Below are 18,780 nucleotides of genomic sequence, written 5' to 3'. Positions count from 1 at the left end.
GAAACGATTCACACATGCAGCTTTGTATAATAAAGTTCTTTTATCCCGTCGCTTTGTTCCTACGAAAGCGTCACAAGACGAGGCAGTATACGCAATAAGGACATTACTTGACACATTCGATTAAAATTAGACGATCCTAAAATGATCTCTTCTGAGAAGTAATTTTTCTAAACTGTTTTAATTGCCCCTAATGAAAAATTACGAGAAAAAGAAGAAAGAAAATAAGCAAACGAGCCTTGCCGGTTCTGAAAATCTAAAAATGCCAAGGACGATATCGACAACCTATTCGCGAAGCACGAAGAAAGAACCACTATCTAGATTAAGATCTAGACGATAGGAATATTGTTATTACGTGTTTTGTAAATATTTTCTTTGTATTTTCTCCTTTTGTAACGCCAACTACAATATCATTTCTCTCCAGTCGTATCCTCTTTATTTTATAACCGCCATGAAAGTCGTCCATGACTGCTGAAATGATAAAACTATGTAGAACGGTTTATTACAATTATCAACTTTTATTTACACTATATATTTATATGTATGTGCACATACATACATACATACATACATACATACATATATACATATTTGTGAGTGCGTGTATGAATGTACATATATATATAAACATATATGTATATAAATAAATGTATACAGGAAAGGACCTGTACTTGCGAATTCTAAATAGCGAGTAATAAATTTCAACATTCCTATAGATCTACGAGGCAACTCCTTCAAGCAGCCGCCATTTGCTGCTTTCTCTTCTGTCTTTCTAAAAGCCTGCGTTCCCTTTCAAACTCCTTCATCCGCAGTACATAACTGGAATAAGAGCAAGAGACATGTTAAAAGATATACAAATTAAATAATTCCCTCGTTATTATACTTACTCTTCGTATTGGCATTGTTCGTAAGCATGAGTCTGATGGCTACATCTGTTCATTATAGGAAAATTATACTTTTTGCAATCTTCCAATTCTAATAATTTATGAGCGCAATAATCTCGTAATTTTTTTGGTATTCTCGCTGCCTTCATTTCTGCATCCGTGGCAATCATAACTGGAAAAATCATGGCAATGATTTTACATATTGAAAGATTATTGTACAGATATAATCGTATTTATCGTTTAAAATGACCGATACGACATCGAAATGAATTCGTCCGTATATATATATGGGACCTTGTCGATTATGTCACAATTGTTTTTTTTCTTTTTTTTTCTTTTTCACGAACGTAATATTAACTACAAAAATAATAATAATATTAACTACTGGAATGCGAAAAAATGTCCATTAAAATGTCAGAGATGCATCCGATTGGAAACGGATAGACCGATTACGAAGATAATAAAAATTGGTACGAGCATCTATTAGGTTATATTTTCGATCCTCGAATAGTTACCTCTAGCTTTTCGACCGTCTTTAAATCCATACAACGGATCAAATGTCGGCGCAGTTTCTGCTTCTGGCATCGTATCGGGATGTGTAACATACGCACTCCATAAAGTACCCATTTTAGTCTGATCAAAGGAAAATTTTAAAGGCACCGAAGAGAAAACGACCATATATAAAACATCCTACCAACATACTGCTCTTCCGCATATATCGTTCGAAAAGCAACGACGACGACTCCTATGATATTTGATTAATAGTAGAAGCGAATAGCAGCTTCATATCTTTGTAGGAGTAAAAGCAATTTTTTTATTAGTATACTAAACTTCATATTATCTCATTTCTTTCTGTTCGATTTTTTTTTATCGATTATTCGAATATATCGTTAAAATAATAGAAGACGGTCATTGAATATTGAGCCAAAATTGTGTATTCGATATGCGAGATTGAACGCATGCGCGGAAACCTCAGGAGTCGACGACGCTCCAATCTTGCTGTTGCCTTTAATTAAATTATTTTTCTAGGCTATCGTAGGAGAAATGGTGAAATTAACGCCGGACCTAATACAACAATCGATGCAATATATTAATCCTGTAAGGGATCGGGAATTGGATTTGAGAGGTTAGTAGAAAACTGAAATAAAAACGGCCTACATTTGTCATTTTCAGAACATAACCTAGAAACCGGACTATAGCAATATTGTTTATGTACTCGTTTGTCCTTATTTTTTAGGATACAAAATACCTACGATAGAAAATTTAGGAGCAACTTTGGTTAGTACGAAATATTCCATATCTTTCTTTGCGCATAAATATTATTCCATTGTTTGGATCGTTAATGATATATAATAAGTAATATTATTATTCATTGTAGGATCAATTTGACACAATAGACTTTTCCGACAATGATATTAGAAAACTTGATGGATTTCCATATTTGAAAAGAATCAAAACACTTTTTTTCAATAATAATCGCATAGTCAGAATCGCAGAAGGTTTGGAACATTGTATACCCAACTTGGAAACGTTAATGTTGACTGGAAATATGATTCAAGAACTCGGCGATTTGGATCCATTAATACCGCTTAAACATCTTACAAATTTATGTTTATTACAAAATCCTGTGTCTGCGAAGCCGCAGTACAGACAGTACGTTGTCTACAGATTTCCACAGTTGAGACTATTAGATTTTAGAAAAATCAAGCAAAAAGAACGAGAGGCCGCTATCGAATATTTTAGAAGTAAAAGAGGCAAAGAAATGGTACGTGAAATAGCTAAAAAGGCAAAGGCGCAAGCACCAGGAACGTCTTTGGATAAACCTTTAACAAGCGCGGACGAACGTAACAAAATTAAAGAGGCTATAACAAATGCTACGTCCTTGGAAGAGGTGCAGCGACTTAGCAAATTATTACAAGCAGGGCATATACCCGGAGAAGAGAGACTTCAGAACGGTATCTCCCTTTTCCTTATTGAAATCTTATTCCAGTCGTTGTCCAAATGATAAATAATAAATGTACAATTTTTCTTCGATATATTAGGAAACAACACATCCGAAGCCATGGAAGAAGAGGAAGATGACTAAATTAAACAGGTTTACACACGTGTATCTATATATCTGTATATATGTATGTGTATATATATATATATATGTGTGTGTGTGTGTGTGTATATGTATGTGTAGGTGGCGACAAATCTGTAAGTATTCAATAGCTACCAAGGATGTTAGTACAAGGATGGTGACTCTTCGTTGAGCTAATAAGAAGCTGCATACTACACAATTAATTTTCGACAAAATTGGTTACGCATATATGAATATTTTTTTTTTTGTATGAATTAAATGATACAAATGTGTACTATCATGACCTTGAAGCGATCATATAAAACAACAAAAGCGTCATTTTATTTTCACGAAATATTAACGATAGCCTATATTTATTTCAGCTAATCCAAAATAAATCGTTTCATGACGAACGCATATCCGTTTCTTCGACTTTATTACATTTCATTATTATTTTCCAAAATATAATGGAATACTTTAAGCGTTCTCTCCCTGTCGTATTCGTATCGATCAGAGCTGCCAACTTCCGACGCAATTCACACTAAATCGATAACGTTAAAGTTATTTTTATTGTTGATGAATTAGTAAACAAAGGAAAGTCCGTATAATCTGATTAAATTGTTCAGATTTTCGAAAAGTGATTTTCAAGGAACCTATGCCAAATCTGTGATACCGTTTACAGGATAGTGCATTTACGTTATGGGGAAACGAATTGGCTCATTACGAGCGCCTCCCGAACCAATTCGCTGGATCTTGAGACGAATCATCTAGCGGCGAGAATGGAAACAATAGCATTTCCTTCGCATCGCGCCATCTGGTAATTATCTTCGTTAATATAAAACAAATAACAGGTAATTTCTTGCGCGTCATGCTTTCCTATTCAAAAATTCACTTTTCGTTGCAATATTTGACTAACGATAGACAGACGTTTACATACATCTACCAACTAATGATAGAATAAAAAGCATATTTTATTGATTATTTTAAAAGTTTATTAATAATTATTATTGATTAATTAATCTTTAATATATAAATATTGACATATTTCACGTGAAAAATATATGGAGTTTACTTTTTTTTTTATTCGAATGGTTGCCTGAATTTTAATGAAATTTTTGCTCTCTAGGAGAGAAAAAATTGACGAGAAACAAATATGTATATTTTATACGTGCAATAAGATACTTATAAAAAGAAAAAAGAATGATTTCGTAAGATTATCGTCATTCGACTTCTTAGCCATATCTACGTATATTGTAGGTAAGTCCGCATAATGCACATGTATGTGTCTATGCACGCTGCATAGTACATATATATATATATACGTATGTATACGTATGTGAATATTTACAAAGAGACACACACATCGGTATTAAATTAATCCTAAAAAGCGATGAAATTTATTACGAAAGTTCCTGTCTTTTAATTTACTGTGCGTGCGAAATAGCCGCTTCATGAATAATCGTTTTTAAATTTTTATTTAAGAATTCTTGAAATGTTTAAGTCATGATCGGCCTTATTTTTAATCTTTTTTAAGCCAAATAATAAACCATTGGAGAATAATCTCCGCCCAAGTTAATAGACGGATAGAAATCGATAATATTTCATTATGACCACGTGTGGCTTTTATCGCAATCTCGCATTTAAAAATCTATCTAATTTTCTTCGCGGCCCATAATAACTCATAAATGACATTTTTTTCCTTTTATCGGCGTTTACCTATATAGATTCGTCGAATAATTTCATCGTAGTCAGAGAGAGAGAGAGAGAGAGAGAGAGAGAGAGAGAGAGAGAGAGAGAGAGAGAGAGAGAGAGAGAGAGAGAGAGACAGAGAGAGAGAGAGAGAGAGAGAGAGACAGAGAGAGAGAGAGAGAGAGAGAGAGAGAGAGACAGAGAGAGAGAGAGAGAGAGAGAGGATCGTTTCCATCGACTATGGCTCGACCAAGGCTTATCTTCTCTCAAGGTCGTTCCATGATGCATATTAGGAGCATTGGCACCGTAGCATGCTATCTTTGGTTGCGAATTATTTCCGGTTACATCCTATTTTCCAAGGTTTCGTATCGTTAGTAATACGAGGATATATTAGATAGGCAAGAATCTCTCTCGATAGCGAGCGATATTGTAAAATCGTGTACGGTTTCTTTACTTTTTCCTCATCTTTGCTCGAAAGAAATGATCAATTAATTGTTATTTCCTTTGATACATATGAATCAATAACGAATGAAATATCTGATAAACTTTATCTCGTAAAGGGTTTATAGACGTACCTATTTTTTTTGTCATTTTATATCTCAGTCAATTATTTTCTATTTCTTATTTGCTTTTTCAGTCGTAACCAGAATGGCTGTCCCGTTAGTCGAAATGATTTTCTTTATAAATATGTTATATGCATGCATGGCATATATAAAAAAGCGCGCAAATAGAATAGAAGGAGAAAAGTTGTGCGCGAGTTGGTAGCAAACTTTCATTTATAACAGTTAATATTCGCAAAACTTTTGCATAGGAAATATGTTTGCTATGAGCTAACCAATGAGTAAAATGATGAATAAGTAAATATGCTATATGGGAGCTTCAGGGAGCATCCCTCTAATTACCTATGTAATAAATTGTATATACCTAATTAATGCATACGAGATAACAATAAATATCCAGACAATGAAATTTGCCTAGAAAAATAAAGAAGTGAAAAAACGTGTCAAAGAAAAAGACTCGTACGATCTCAAAGCACTTTGATCGTTAGAATAGGAATACGTCTTGTAAAGAGGAGTCTATGATGACGAACGACCATAGGAATTCCGGAACATTCCTCGCGTACGTGCTATGTAAGAAGTCGATTAGGAAAGGTGTCACAGTCCAAACGACTGTTCCATACTTACTTGCGCAGCATATCTTTTTGTAAACAAATATAATTATATTGGTAGTCGTGCTAAAAAAAAACTACCAACGGTATCGTCTTGAAAAAAGTCTCTTTATACTTTTTTTATATGATTTTTATTATACGATCGAGTCGTCCGTTTCTTTGAAATATCGAATTGTAAATATTGACGATGATTTGCATCGTGCTGTCCAGTGAAAATACATTTACAATACATTTTATTTATCTCTCTCTCTCTCTCTCTCTCTCTCTCTCTTTCTGATGACCAACAGCGATGAACAAAAGCGAGCAGTAAACGAAAGTGTAAGTAACCAAAAGAATAAGAACGGTAACGAAAGATACGACGACAGAAATTTTATTAAATCGCTCCTTCTCAGGGTTCTTAAAGGCATGTACGAGAGAGAGGAAGGGGGGGAGAGAGAGAGAGAGAGAGAGAGAGAGAGAGAGAGAGAGAGAGAGAAGGACGGAAAGACGAGACGCAATCCAGACGAAAGTGACGTTCATCGTCCTATTACGCTTTCGCGACAATTAGAAAGAACGCGACGAGAAGCGAATCTTTCGTTTGCCGTTCCTAATCTCTATAATCATTATTTGAAAGTTGGCGGGTTCTTAGTCTCGCAAGATTGTAGGTTAATAACACGCATTATACGGAGTAAACATTCATCTCTGGACGATGAATTTAACGAAGAAGCTCTCGATATGAGAGAAAAAGCTATATAATCGGACAATGAAAAATTGAATTTCACGCTTGAAATAAGAATTTCCAAATAAACGTAGATAATTGACAATGATACGTTTGATCGCGAGGTATAATATTTACACGGTTTAATCATTATAAAAATACTTTCTTCTTCTTCTTCCTCTCGCTTATTAACGAAAGAATCGTTTGCATGGTTCTTTTCCGAACTTCTTCCGAATAATTCTCGAATAAGAACTCGATAGATATGTTGTTTCATTTATTTATCTTTTGAATCTATCTTACTGACATATAGTTTTTCATTGGTATTGCGATTAATTGAAGCTTTCTTTAGGGGTTCGCAAGCACGACATAATCGGTATTTACACCATCAACAGATCGATTTGACTTGCAAAAGAAGTATCGGAAAAGAGAATAAGTTATGGAACAAATCAAATTTAATTTTCATCCAATATGAGCGTTTACCAACCAAGGTGAAAGATCAATGACGTATATATATACGTATCAAACAAAAAATATTTTTGGACACTTTTGAACGCAACGACCTCGATGATTGTCACTTTTTATTTTTTTTCTCTCAAAGCGAAGGATCGAACAAGTTTTATTTACATACACGTAATATAAATCGATTAGGAAAGAATCAATTTTTACGGAAGAGAATATTGAACGATCGTCAAGAAGACAATAAATTTGTGTATAAAAATCTTGAATATTAAAAAGATTCTAAAGTCTATAGTAGATAAACTGAAGACAAATATTACATGGTAGTGATGAACATATTCATATCTCTTGGGAAGAAAATATATTTTACAATGATCATCGATATCGAATAAAAATTTGTTCTTTTTATAAGAAGAAGATATACATATCTAGAAGTGTCGTCGTTAATAATGATAATTTTATATGATAATATTATGCTACATGCGGCGCATGTAAATACGCCGTCGATAATTTTGGCCCGTAACGAATTTTAATAGAATCGCAAACTATAATCGCTCAGTGTTCTCCGGGCCAATTATCGACTCGTAGAATGGCACGGCCAAGGACGATCGCCAACTCTCAATTATGTGAAATTTGACGTCAACGGTTGCTCTTTTCCCTCTTACATAGATTTTCTTGCACATGTAAAAAATTCCAAAAGCCTTGTCCTTTGATCTGTTAATATTCCTTCGAATGTCTACATACGGAAAATAATTATTGCTATAAATCATTATTCTTATTATCTAGTTTAACATATGAAAAAAAGAAAGAAAAAGAAAAAGTAGATGGTATTGAGATAAATAACATCGAGAAGTTGATATCGATCGAACAAAACCTATCTCGTAATGACATTAATTAAAGAGTAAATCGATATAATTCACGAAGCGAAGGTCGAGTAAATGCGGCACAGATATGTCTCATAATAGATTAAAGAAAATAAAAAATAACGATCGATATTTTATTGGAATTTGCTTTACATCTTTATTCAACGTACGCGATGTGATAAAAGTCGCATCGATTTCCCTTACTCATCGTGAAGAGGGAGGGAGGAGGAGAGAGAAGTCCGTTCTGCTCATAGGTGTTCTCTCCTAGATACGATCGAGCATAATTTCATCTTGCACTGTAGTTATGTAAACAAGTTGGCGAGACTCTCTTGTAATATCCGGATTCTTGGATCGTTCTTTCTCTTTATGTCCTGCCTACCGTATCAACTACTACGCTTGTAACAACGTTACGAACGTAATTGGGATCGACGCGCAAGGATTATGTTTCGATGTAAGTAAAGTAAAAGCACATTAGTCGTCTCGCCTCTCGAGTTAAAATGGTCATATCGCGCATAACGCAGGACACATGTATACATACGTACATACATACATACATACATACATACATACATACATACATACATACATATATATATATAATTTTGAAGAAATATACGATAGACGACAAAGTTTTTTTTGATAAAAAACGAATTCCCTCTGTTTCGTAATTAGAATCGGCTCGATGGCCATCAGCACGGCATGTCGTAAATTCAATGGATCGAGTACGAAAGGTTAGTAGAATGGATGGAAGTCGTTCCAATGGCGCGCTTGTGAATGAACGATCGCGCCTACGATGGAACGCAAACGGAATAATTATCTTGTAAAGTTACTTTTCTTTCATGATCCTTTCATGAAACGTCGAATCGGTGAAATTGAAATTAAAAGGACGTACGCTATTTCCGAACAATCTTGATTTTAGCGAGATAGGATATAGGGAAAAATGAAGGGAATCGTTGAAATTTGAATTTCTCAAAGTACAATATAATTTCCCTATAGCCTCGCGAGCCATATCTATTGTACGTACGTAACGTAAAGTTTAATTAAAAGTTTCGCCCCTATCGAAATTTCATTCGAAAGCAAATGGGATAGAAGGACATCGCGAGTCCTTTCTTACAAATAACTATCACTATTATCACTTTCTTACTTGAGAGCCGGAAACCGGTCGCAGGATGGAAAAATAATCCCTCGGATATGTCGCGCGCTTGATTAACAATATATTCGTTAGATAATAATAGATAATTACGTTATATATGCAAGACATACTGATTCGTTAAAACGAGAAAATGTACATTGTGGAGGAGTCAAAATAACGATAATATAAAATTTACAATTTCAAATTGTATTGACGTAATAATGAATATCATGCAATATTCATGAATAATCATGAATATCAAATATTATTCAAATTTTCTTTCTGTTTTCTTTGACAATAACACGATCGATCAGTAGTTAAAAATTGAATTTCAATCGAAAGACAAGAGTTATGAATTATCGTATATTTCAAATTTAATTGGCGATCCATGGCAAACCATGTTATATTCGTAAAACAGTGCTACGATTTTTTTTCTCTCCCTTTATCTCCATCACCCCCTTCCCCCCTCCCCCCCACGTCATTGAAAAAAAAGTGACGTCTCTCGTCGTCGTCGTCGTCGTTGTTCGTCGAAGTAACCTTCTTTTGCCTTTGCTTCGCGATGATCTTCTATATTGATCGTTTTGATATTAAAATTCAACGATCTAAAATCTCCGAGCGAGCCCTGGAAGGGTCTGGAGTAGTATCCGCCGAAACGGGTTCTGCCTTCTTCGGATGTGTTTCTCGACCGCGTCGCTCGCGGGCAAAGAGACCGGTGGCCAAAAAGAAAGAAAGAAAAAAGAAAAAAGTAAGCGGTTAATGGTCCGCCAATACCAAGGCTATCGCGCTCCACGTATTACCGTAATCGTAAAACATGCAAAAAGATACGAGCGAAAGAGACGGACGAAGAAGAGGAAGAGGAAAGTGGCAATGGTGGCAAAGGTGGTGGAGCAGCAGGTCGAGCGTGCAAATAAACAGGTGTATTTCTACAGCCTCTAAAGAGATATAAGGCATTGCTCGAAGCTACGAGACTTCAGTTTGCTCAAACGTGCTCGCACGGATAGAAAGTTGCCAAATCGGGTGCAACACGCGGTCCTTACGTGGCCTTTAACCTCTTCTTATTTCTCCTTTCTTCCTTTTATTTCGTTTACTTCGTACGAACTCCTTCGTATTTCTTTCGTTTTTTTTATTCCTCGATCAAAATCCTCGATAATCGATCGTCGGCAAAGTTGGTCTTAAGGTGTAGTCACAAAAATATCTTGAATTATCAGAACTGATTCGCGCGTCAAGCATAACGGGCCAACGAATTTCAAGACTAACACGTTACTCAAAAACGTGAGCATTCTTTTATCTTCTTTCCTTATTTCTTCCTATTCGAACGTTCTCCTTATACGTCACAGAATCCAGGATCGTTATAATATCGATCGGGAAAATATAGGGCGAATGTACCGAGATCTCTTTTATCGTATAGCAATAGCGAGGATTAAACTTGGACGTTGAAGGTCAATAAAAGAGTTTGGCAATAGCTTCGTCCACTTCGTTAAACGAGTTTACGAGGAAAGTAAATAGAAATGAAGGGAGTTTAAGCGGAGAGCGTGCGACGATCTAGCGCGTCGAAGAATTTGTACTTTCTTCATTTTTTCTTTTCTTTTTTTCTGTTCCAGGAAAAAGCGAATCGAGCTTAAAAGAACAATGTTGCGGGACGTTCGTCGAGTAATGATATTTTCGCTATATAATTATAATTATAATGACGAACGTGCGACGTGTCGAATGCTTAATTCTTCTCATCCTGTTAGATAAACGCATACCTCGATACGCATACTTGCGGTATACCTCGAGGTATCCTTGATCGAGCATCAAGATACTTTCAAATAGATAGGGGCTATCGGTCTGCTCGAACAATAACGTTCTCGATTAATTTGACCGTAATGTAAGTTTTGAAGCTTGAAAAATGAAATAACGAGATTAGAAGGATAATATAAGATGACGTTCGAAGGGGAACGGAAAAGTAAGTGCACGTGCTGAGTGCGGTAGGAGATAAAATGTAGATGTTTAGTCATACTCGAAGTTTCGCTCCGATCGCACGTTCCTCTTTATCTCGCGATTCGATATTTTCTTCGTATCGTGCAAGTTATTGTGTATTTTCGACTAAACTCGGAAGGATCTCTTTCGATTGGTAGTACGAGGACATACGAATTTTGCAACGCTTCTGAGCGTAGGTGTTCGCCTAACGAATAATATATATATATATATATATATATATTCGGCGTTGGAACGCGCTTGTCCCTCTCTCTCTCTCTCCCTCTCTCTCTCTCTCCCTCTCTCTCTCTCTCTCTCTCTCTGTCTCCTTCTATAAATATATTAACCGATCTCGCGTTTACTACGCTAGGTATCTGTGCGTGCTCTTCGTTAAATGTTTTCTTTTTTATTTTCGATCCTTCTACCAAATGTAAATCTTCGACCTCATGGAATTTCGTTTTCAACGATATCTACGTTTTACTCTTAGTCGTGGTGATAAGGAAAATTTCTATCTCGCTCTTGCGCATGTGCGCAAAGAAACTTTCGTGAATATTTATCTGCGATGACATAAGCGACGAAGCGTGTAAAATCGCTAATTCGTGATAAAATCATTGAATTCATTGCGTTAACGAGCGATGTCTGAGAAATACCTGGATTATCGAACATTTTGTTTGCGTTGAAAGAATCATCAATCCTTGAAGGCGGAGAAAGAAAAGGCGCAGAAAAGGAGAGCGTATTTTATGTACGGGATTAAGTTGCAGACAGATATAGTTGTACCGAGTCGGTGGATAGAACTCGGCTATGTGTTTTACGTGCGATCGGTACTTTATTGTCTCGTTGATGGAAATGTGGCGTATACGAGCGAGACGCCTGACTAGACAGCAAATAGACGTTTAAATAGAAAGAAAGGTCGTTATCGATGCTATTGGGAAAGAAACGACAAAGAGCCGGTTGTGCTCTCTCTCTCTCTCTCTCTCTCTCTCTCTCTCTCTCTCTCTCTCTCTCTCTCTCTCTCTCTCTCTCTCTCTCTCTCTCTCTCTCTCTCTCTTCGAAGAGCAAGCACGTATTTACTTTTGTTCGTATTTTTGAGAGCCGCCCTTTGGCTCTCTAAGAGAGGAAGGACTCGCGAAGGTCATCCGAGAAGCGATTGTAGCCGAAAAGATAGAGACGTGCCAAGGGGGAAAACTCGTTTGGCAGGACCGGTCGAGATCTTGAAGAATTATTGGGATTCTTATATTCGTCCGCGTTCTTGAATTCCCCGCACGTTTGTACGCGCGACATTTCCTTAGGATGTCTCACGAAACTATATCTATCTGATTAGACGAGTATAGGAGAAATGGCAACTCGATCGAAAGAATGAAAATAATGTGTGAAAGAAGGGAAATTTGCGGTCAAACCGAAACTCATATAAACCGATCAAGACCTAGGAGTCTTCTTTCGGCCGTTAAATCGGCTTTTTGCCGATGGTCGTGTACGTCGTGTACGTCGTACTATTAGGCGGATATCTTTAGGGATATAATACTTTAAACTTCCTCTCTTTTCATGATTAATATATATATTATTTTTTCCGAATCAAATTAAGAGAATTAGAAAGAATAAGATCGATCTTTTCACTTCCAACGAAAGGAATTCGTTCGTAAGAATCCTGATCTTAACCCTTACGACATCCCTTCGCGACATTATTTTCCTTCTATCACGGAGCTCGTATAGTTGACGCTCTATAGTCGCTCGTTCTTTCTAGAAAATCTAAAACCTCGGGAGTCGAATCCGATCGAGCGGTGAAAGGTGCGGAACGCGAACTATACGGTACGACCTTCCGTTCGTATCATAGATTGGAGGAGTCAACTAAACCCATGAGATTTCTATATTCGGTTTGCGTCACGAAAATTCATTCGTTAGGAGAGAACTCGAGTGAGCTGGTTTAAGACGAACGTCCTTAACGATAGTTTTTGATTTTTCAGATGGCACAGATAATACGAACGATCTACGATGGTTACCGGGACTTAATGGACAATAAGAGCGACCCAAGGGTCAACGATTGGGCCATGATGAGCGATCCCTTTCCTACGCTCTTCGTTTGTTTATTTTACGCTTACTTCGTCAAGGTACTCGGGCCAAGATTTATGGAAAATCGCAAGCCTTTCGACCTTAGAAACTTCATGATACTTTATAATCTCTTCCAAGTGATCTTTTCCTCTTGGTTGTTTTACGAGGTATGCCGTGGAAAAATATTCTGACGTATCGAATCGGAATTTATAAAGGTATCGTTTCTCTAGTGTTTGGCGTCCGGTTGGTGGGGAGTCTACTCGTTCAGATGCCAACCGGTAGATTACTCGGACAATCCAATGGCAATGAGAATGGCTCGTGGCTGTTGGTGGTACTACTTTTCCAAGTTCACCGAGTTCATGGACACGATCTTCTTTGTTCTGCGAAAGAAAAATAACCACATTTCAACGTTGCACGTGATTCACCATGGATGCATGCCAATGTCGGTCTGGTTCGGCGTCAAGTTCACACCAGGTATGAATTAAACGGGCGTTGCAACTACAAATGCATAATTTCTTTTTTTCTCTTTTTTCTTTTCTTCTTCCTTTCTTTCAGGTGGTCACAGTTCCTTCTTCGGCCTCTTAAACACGTTCGTACACATTATTATGTACTCTTATTATCTCCTCGCTGCTCTCGGACCAAAGATCCAACCGTATCTATGGTGGAAGAAATATTTGACGAGCCTGCAAATGATTCAATTTGTTTTCGTCATAATTCACGCCTTCCAATTGCTCTTCGTCGATTGCAATTACCCGAAAGCTTTCGTATGGTGGATCGGCATGCACGCGATCATGTTTTACTTCTTGTTCCGTGACTTTTACGTCGGGGCTTACAAGAAGAAGAAAAACGTAATAAGGAAAGAGCAAAAGGAAAGTGGGAATAAGGAAGAAGAAGAAGCGAGAAGGAAGAAAGAAGAAAAGTACGAACGCGAGTCCGTGCAAAATCGTCTTAAGAAGAACGATCTTATTTATGCGAATCAATACAAAATGGCGACCGGGTACATTTCGGACGAGGGCCTAAGAAATCGCGTTTTTATCGACAACCGAGGATTGTCCGACGAATGAGAACGCGATAAGAACGAATGCGATAAGGACGCTGATCGGCTATTATAATCGAGACTCGCATCGACGCGGAATCCTCTTCGAAACGGTAGCGCAAATAATAGACTTTCTTCATTGCGGTGCGTGCGTGTGTGCGTGCATCCCACGGATAAGAGAGAGAGAGAGAGAGAGAGAGAGAGAGAGAGAGAGAGAGAGAGCTCCGTTCCTCACGAAGGGTCGACGGGAACAGCGCATTTTCATAAAAGACTATATTTCCTCCCCCGAACATTCTCGAAACATTGGGGGAAATTGAAAAGCTCGAAAGAGTTTTTTCTTTTTTCTTTTTTCGAACCAAAACGATGTTCAGCTCGATACGTTGTTCATCTGTGATAATCATTGCCTCGTGCTAATCCATACTTTTTCATTTTTCATTATATTGGATCTGATGCGACGCAATGAGGTGACGCACGGCAATCGGCACGTGTTACGATAGAGGAAAGAAGAAGAAAAAGAAGAAGTAAAGATAAATAAAAAGAATAAAGGGGATAAAATAAAATGAATGTCGAGAAATATTTGTTTTTTTTTTTTTTTTCATTGCAATCGTGAATCCATGCAACCTAGACAGCATTGATTGACGTGATATTTACCTCGAAATAAAACGATTCTTGTTAAGCCTGTCCTTAGCGATTAGAACTCGTTCTAATTTTATATATAATGGTAGGTATATTTGTACATGTTCAAATACGATCAACGAAATAATTATTGAACATATTTATTTAACAACTATTGAAAGCTTAAATTACCGATTGAAAATAATCTTTGTCCTTTTCGCGACAGTCTCGTCGATAAGAAAAAGATTTTTCTCCGTTTTATCGATCCGCTTTGGATATATCAAGGAAACATATGTAGCTGGGCAAGGCGAGGCGACACGAGGCAAAGCGATTGCAGTATTCTTACTTGTCGACGAGATACGAGGAAAGTTTGCTTACGTTATAGCGCACTCTGATATCAGTTTGAGGAAACAACGGAACCGGCGGAGGAGGAGGGGGGGGGGAGTAGGAAACATTTAGCTACTACGAATAAGGGACGATCGCTAAAAAATGTATAAATATTGTATTATCGTGCATACTTTTGTCTATTGTTATTGTAGCGTTACTCTCGGCGATTGTCGTTTAAAAGGGAATCGTCGAGATATGAAAAAAGAAAAGGAAAATAGGACGGAGATAGGTAATAATAGTCGTGGCGAACGAAAATCTATTGGTTCGGATAGGCGCTTCGCGTTTCCGAGAAGCGTCCGGTGTTAATTTTCAATGGTGAAAGTAGCCATGGTGAAAGTGGCACGAGGCACGCGACGGAAAGAAGGTCGCGCGTATCTATCCTACGTGAACGTGCACGTCAACACGAACGCACCACGGTAAGGTATTGGTAAATAGGGTACGTTCGGCTATTACGGCTGAGATGCCATTTTTCGAACTCGTCTCGTACTCCAAGAAGGCGTTTACAAAAGAGCGCCGTTCGCGGAAGGTGACGATAAAAGTCCATTTGATCTAAACGCGCGATCTTTACGAAGAAGATTCTAGCTAATTATGCAATCACTATAGGACTCGTTAGAGTATACGCGACATCCAGCTAAATGGATTCCCCTTTTATGAGAGTCTCGAAGACAGAAAGTCGATGTAATTTAATCGAGAGATTCTTCGAATTCTCAAGTACGACTACGAAATCTCTAAGAGACGGTCGACTCTCGAGTGTGTCTGTCTATTAGTACTTTTGTTTTTTCTCTCTTATGTCCGAAGGACCGACCGGGTCTTATTTCATAATTCTTTCCGTATTTTTTGCACTTTACCTGTCTCGACGAAAAACGCTCTTTCTCGCGCTCAAATACACAGCGTGATCTTCGTACAGGGTTATTGAGAGAGGAGGAGGGGAAGAGAGAGAGAGAGAGAGAGAGAGAGAGAGAGAGAGAGAGGAGAAACCTTGAGTTCGTAGTTAAAGAGTAATGTCGATAATCGGCATTACGTCGTCGATGAATATAATCAGCAAAAGTATACAAAATAATTGCCACGTTAGACCTTTGAACAATGAATTGACGTAAAATATCTTAAGAACGTGTCAAACAGGATACAACGAAGACTATACGCGATCAAATATGGACGTTTCAATGGCACTCGAAAGGTAGGAACGTCGATAGGCTTTCGCAAGAAAATCATATTCATTAGCTTTTAGAGGCTCCTGTCTCTTCCAAGACGTTCTTTTTTTCTCTTTCTATTTTTTTCTCCTTATCTTAGAAAAAATTCAAGTTGGAAAATATTCTTGATGAAAAGATAATTCGTCGTACGGATATAAAATTTAACATTCTTATTATCGTAAGAATTAACACGTCGTATATAAATACGTAGATATAGGCTTGGCATTCGCGCGTAGAACAAAAATGTCCGAGAGACTTTTAAAATTCGAAACTATCGACTCGATAATGTCGTACTTGGCGCACTAATATTTTATACAATTCACGAAATTACGTATAAATGAAAATACGCAAAGTTTTGCGTTTCGTTATATTTACAGTTTAAGTGTTATCGATACGACGAGCAGGTATGCGATCTTACCATTAACGTAATTACTCGGAGGAATTTAATTTATATAATAATTTGTGTAAATATCTGCAGAGACGAAAATTTATTATTGAAAATAAGATTTATTATGGTTACGATTATAACGGACACCTCAGTGAGAAGTTTTCTTCAAAAGAAAAAAGATCCTTGGATTACTTCTTACGTTCAAGAGTATAAAGTTCACGTGAACACGAAAAGAACTTTGGCATCTCGTGCATGCGCATATCTGATCAAAGTGCGTCATAAGTTAACATAAAAATGCGATTATAATAATGTACGTAATTATGCAGTCATCAAAATGGATTTAATTTTAAGATAAATTGATTTTCATTTGTTCGTTGAACTTTACTTTACCCTCCTTCGTTCGATCAAACGTCGAAGGAATTGTATTTATCGAGAAACGCATGTTATTAATTTGATTGTATGAATAGTAAATAATAATAAAAGTGTTAAGTGATAATATCATATAAAATTACTACATTATTATACGTTCTACGTAAAGAAATTTTTCGAATAAGCCTCGTGACCGACGACGGTATATACCGTCGAGAACGCGCAGAACCAAGAAAATTTAAAGGTATACGTAATCTCGAAGGATAACCTAAATTCGTAACGCGGGCAAATTTCGAACGAAGAAAGGAAGGTGTGGTATGATCGCAAAGGTAGGAGTCACGTGGGTTAAAACGTTATTAGGACGTACGAATTCGCTTTGTCGAAAAAGAAATCCGCAAAACGAAGAAAAATAATCTTCAACTTGCATAATTCATCGAATACAATTGCGCGAGATGGCATCGAGTTGCGATGCTTCGGACGTTCGCTCGACGTTCACTCGACTTTAAAATCTCCTTCGTTCTCTTTCTCTCGAAGCGTAACAGACGACAAAATCACGGCTTATCTTTTTTTCTTCGCAAAGGATCTACGACTAAAAGATGGCGTTAACTTCCAACCCCGAATACGATTATCTCTCAATTGATTAAGAATGTAAATCATGCGTCGATTGAGGGTTCTTCTCAATGAATTAAAAATAAATCCATCGGAACGTTACCCAACGAATAAAGTCCAAGAGCGTAGATAAAGAAAACATTGAAAAGAAATGATTCGAGGGGATAAGAAAGAAAGATATATACCGCAAGATGGCGCTTGCGTTCTCATTGACCCTAATGCTTCCATCTCTCCTTCCGTTTAATCTCGATCGTAAAAGGGAATGGAAGAGCCAGAGAGCGAGAGAGAGAGAGAGAGAGAGAGAGAGAGGTGACTGGGTGAAATGGGTAGAGGGCGCAAAGATCGGTCCGGTTGAGTTTGGTCAGTCATAGTAACGCGTGTCGTTGGATATACATTTGCTCGTTTGTCGCGTGTCGCGAGAAGGGTCGTGACGAGCGGGAGGAGTAGAAGGAGAGCGGTAGGTCGCGCGAGTTATTGAAAAGTGTTCGCTTCCTTTGGGGACACGTAAATTCGGTTTTGCGTTGGTTAGAAACGTCGAACGAACGAACGAACGAACGAACGAACGAGCGAGCGAGCTACCGAGGAACTCGCGTTTTCTTCCTCGCTCTTTCTCTCTCTCTCACTCTCTCTCTCTCTCTCTCTCTCTCTGCTTATGCGAAAGCGCGCGCGCAACATTATCTCTCTCCCTCTTACTCAATTTTCGCCCTCCCGTTCCCCCCTCTTCGGGCGCTGCACCAAGCTAAAGAATAAAGAGAAGGAGAAGGAGAACGAAGCAAGCGAAAGAAGATCCAAAGGAAGGTGGAGGTAGAAAAGAGCTTTAGTAAACGTTTCGGAGCTGTCGTTCGTTTCCTCAGTTTTATGATAATCGTTCTAAGGTGTGGATGTACGCGATATAAAAAGGCCGAGAAGAAAGGAGAAGGAAATAGATAGGCAGACAGATAGAGAGAGAGAGAGAGAGAGAGAGAGAGAGAGAGAGAGAGAGAGAGTGAGAGAGAGAGGGAGGGAAGGAGAGAGAGGAAAAGCAGATAGGCGCTCGAGACGTCAGAGAAAAAAGCCGGAGAGGGATAGATCGAGAGAAATAAGTGACTCGATTCAATCGATCGTAGAATTTTTCTGGCGAAAGACTCGGTGGACTTTATGTGTTCGATCAGGTGACAGGAAGGAAGCCGCGAGAGAGGTAAGGTGCCGTGTCGCTACGAAAATCGGAGATTCCTCTGGAAGCGAGCCGAGAAGAAG

General features: G+C 37.8%; 4 protein-coding genes across 22 annotated transcripts in view; 3 read left to right on the top strand and 1 right to left on the bottom strand.

Annotated features, from left to right (window-relative positions):
* Window positions 1–592: 592 nt before the first annotated feature.
* On the bottom strand, window positions 593–1,662 carry ND-B18 (NADH dehydrogenase (ubiquinone) B18 subunit). The gene is made up of 3 exons (XM_035872088.2): window positions 1,397–1,662; window positions 885–1,053; window positions 593–816 (listed from the first exon to the last, which is right to left on the bottom strand). Exons 1-3 carry the CDS (start codon window positions 1,557–1,559, stop codon window positions 732–734), a joined length of 417 nt encoding a protein of 138 aa, XP_035727981.1. The 5' UTR covers window positions 1,560–1,662; the 3' UTR covers window positions 593–731.
* U2A (small nuclear ribonucleoprotein polypeptide A'-like U2A) lies at window positions 1,656–3,753 on the top strand. Of its 5 annotated transcripts, none has more exons than XM_085664757.1 (5): window positions 1,656–1,674; window positions 1,911–2,007; window positions 2,119–2,159; window positions 2,260–2,836; window positions 2,924–3,320. In XM_085664757.1, the coding sequence occupies exons 2-5, from the start codon at window positions 1,926–1,928 to the stop codon at window positions 2,965–2,967; spliced, it is 744 nt and encodes a 247-aa protein (XP_085520883.1). In that variant the 5' UTR covers window positions 1,656–1,674; window positions 1,911–1,925; the 3' UTR covers window positions 2,968–3,320. The 5 variants fall into 5 exon arrangements, with proteins under 5 accessions (XP_085520883.1, XP_035727244.1, XP_035727337.1 ...); XM_035871351.2 differs by lacking the exon at window positions 1,656–1,674 and adding an exon at window positions 3,327–3,464 and having other exon boundaries at window positions 1,741–2,007; window positions 2,924–2,976; XM_035871444.2 differs by lacking the exon at window positions 1,656–1,674 and adding an exon at window positions 3,626–3,753 and having other exon boundaries at window positions 1,742–2,007; window positions 2,924–2,976.
* Window positions 3,634–14,550, top strand: LOC118441683 (very long chain fatty acid elongase AAEL008004). 11 transcript variants are annotated; one of them, XM_035866717.2, is made up of 5 exons: window positions 8,081–8,267; window positions 8,489–8,547; window positions 12,866–13,117; window positions 13,181–13,424; window positions 13,506–14,550. In XM_035866717.2, the coding sequence occupies exons 2-5, from the start codon at window positions 8,530–8,532 to the stop codon at window positions 14,012–14,014; spliced, it is 1,023 nt and encodes a 340-aa protein (XP_035722610.1). In that variant the 5' UTR covers window positions 8,081–8,267; window positions 8,489–8,529; the 3' UTR covers window positions 14,015–14,550. The 11 variants fall into 11 exon arrangements, with proteins under 11 accessions (XP_085520869.1, XP_035722610.1, XP_085520868.1 ...); XM_035866976.2 differs by lacking the exons at window positions 8,081–8,267; window positions 8,489–8,547 and adding exons at window positions 9,918–10,220; window positions 12,646–12,710; XM_035866634.2 differs by lacking the exons at window positions 8,081–8,267; window positions 8,489–8,547 and adding exons at window positions 9,918–10,220; window positions 12,646–12,775.
* A 3,320-nt stretch (window positions 14,551–17,870) lies between these two features.
* Window positions 17,871–18,780, top strand: part of LOC118442448 (very long chain fatty acid elongase 7) — a 13,466-nt gene continuing 12,556 nt past the window's right edge. Inside the window, exons 1-2 of one of the 5 annotated variants that reach the window (XM_085664748.1) lie at window positions 17,871–18,001; window positions 18,651–18,780. The exon at window positions 18,651–18,780 is cut by the window's right edge and continues 62 nt beyond it. The gene's annotated coding sequence lies outside the window, so the exon portion shown is untranslated. The other 4 variants (XM_085664749.1, XM_085664747.1, XM_035868355.2 and 1 more) reach the window with 4 other exon arrangements.

The sequence above is a fragment of the Vespa mandarinia genome, chromosome 2, assembly GCF_050613455.1.
Source record: "Vespa mandarinia isolate Hongniang chromosome 2, ASM5061345v1, whole genome shotgun sequence".
NCBI lineage: Eukaryota > Metazoa > Arthropoda > Insecta > Hymenoptera > Vespidae > Vespa > Vespa mandarinia.
Note: the sequence above shows the minus strand (reverse complement) of the source record. Positions and strands in the feature narration are given on the sequence as shown.

Bases quoted from the DNA above. Each gene is read 5' to 3' on its own strand.
- ND-B18 (XM_035872088.2), bottom strand. From the start codon at position 1,559: ATGGTCGTTTTCTCTTCGGTGCCTTTAAAATTTTCCTTTGATCAGACT. The intron at 1,054-1,396 runs GTAACTATTCGA...TGATTTTTCCAG, and splicing joins AGACGGTCGAAAAGCTAGAG to TTATGATTGCCACGGATGCA. The intron at 817-884 runs GTAAGTATAATA...CTCTTATTCCAG, and splicing joins GAACAATGCCAATACGAAGA to TTATGTACTGCGGATGAAGG.
- LOC118441683 (XM_035866717.2), top strand. The intron at 13,118-13,180 runs GTATGCCGTGGA...TCGTTTCTCTAG, and splicing joins CCTCTTGGTTGTTTTACGAG to TGTTTGGCGTCCGGTTGGTG. The intron at 13,425-13,505 runs GTATGAATTAAA...CCTTTCTTTCAG, and splicing joins CGGCGTCAAGTTCACACCAG to GTGGTCACAGTTCCTTCTTC.
- U2A (XM_035871444.2), top strand. From the start codon at position 1,926: ATGGTGAAATTAACGCCGGACCTAATACAACAATCGATGCAATATATT. The intron at 2,008-2,118 runs GTTAGTAGAAAA...CTTATTTTTTAG, and splicing joins TCGGGAATTGGATTTGAGAG to GATACAAAATACCTACGATA. The intron at 2,837-2,923 runs GTATCTCCCTTT...TCGATATATTAG, and splicing joins AGAAGAGAGACTTCAGAACG to GAAACAACACATCCGAAGCC.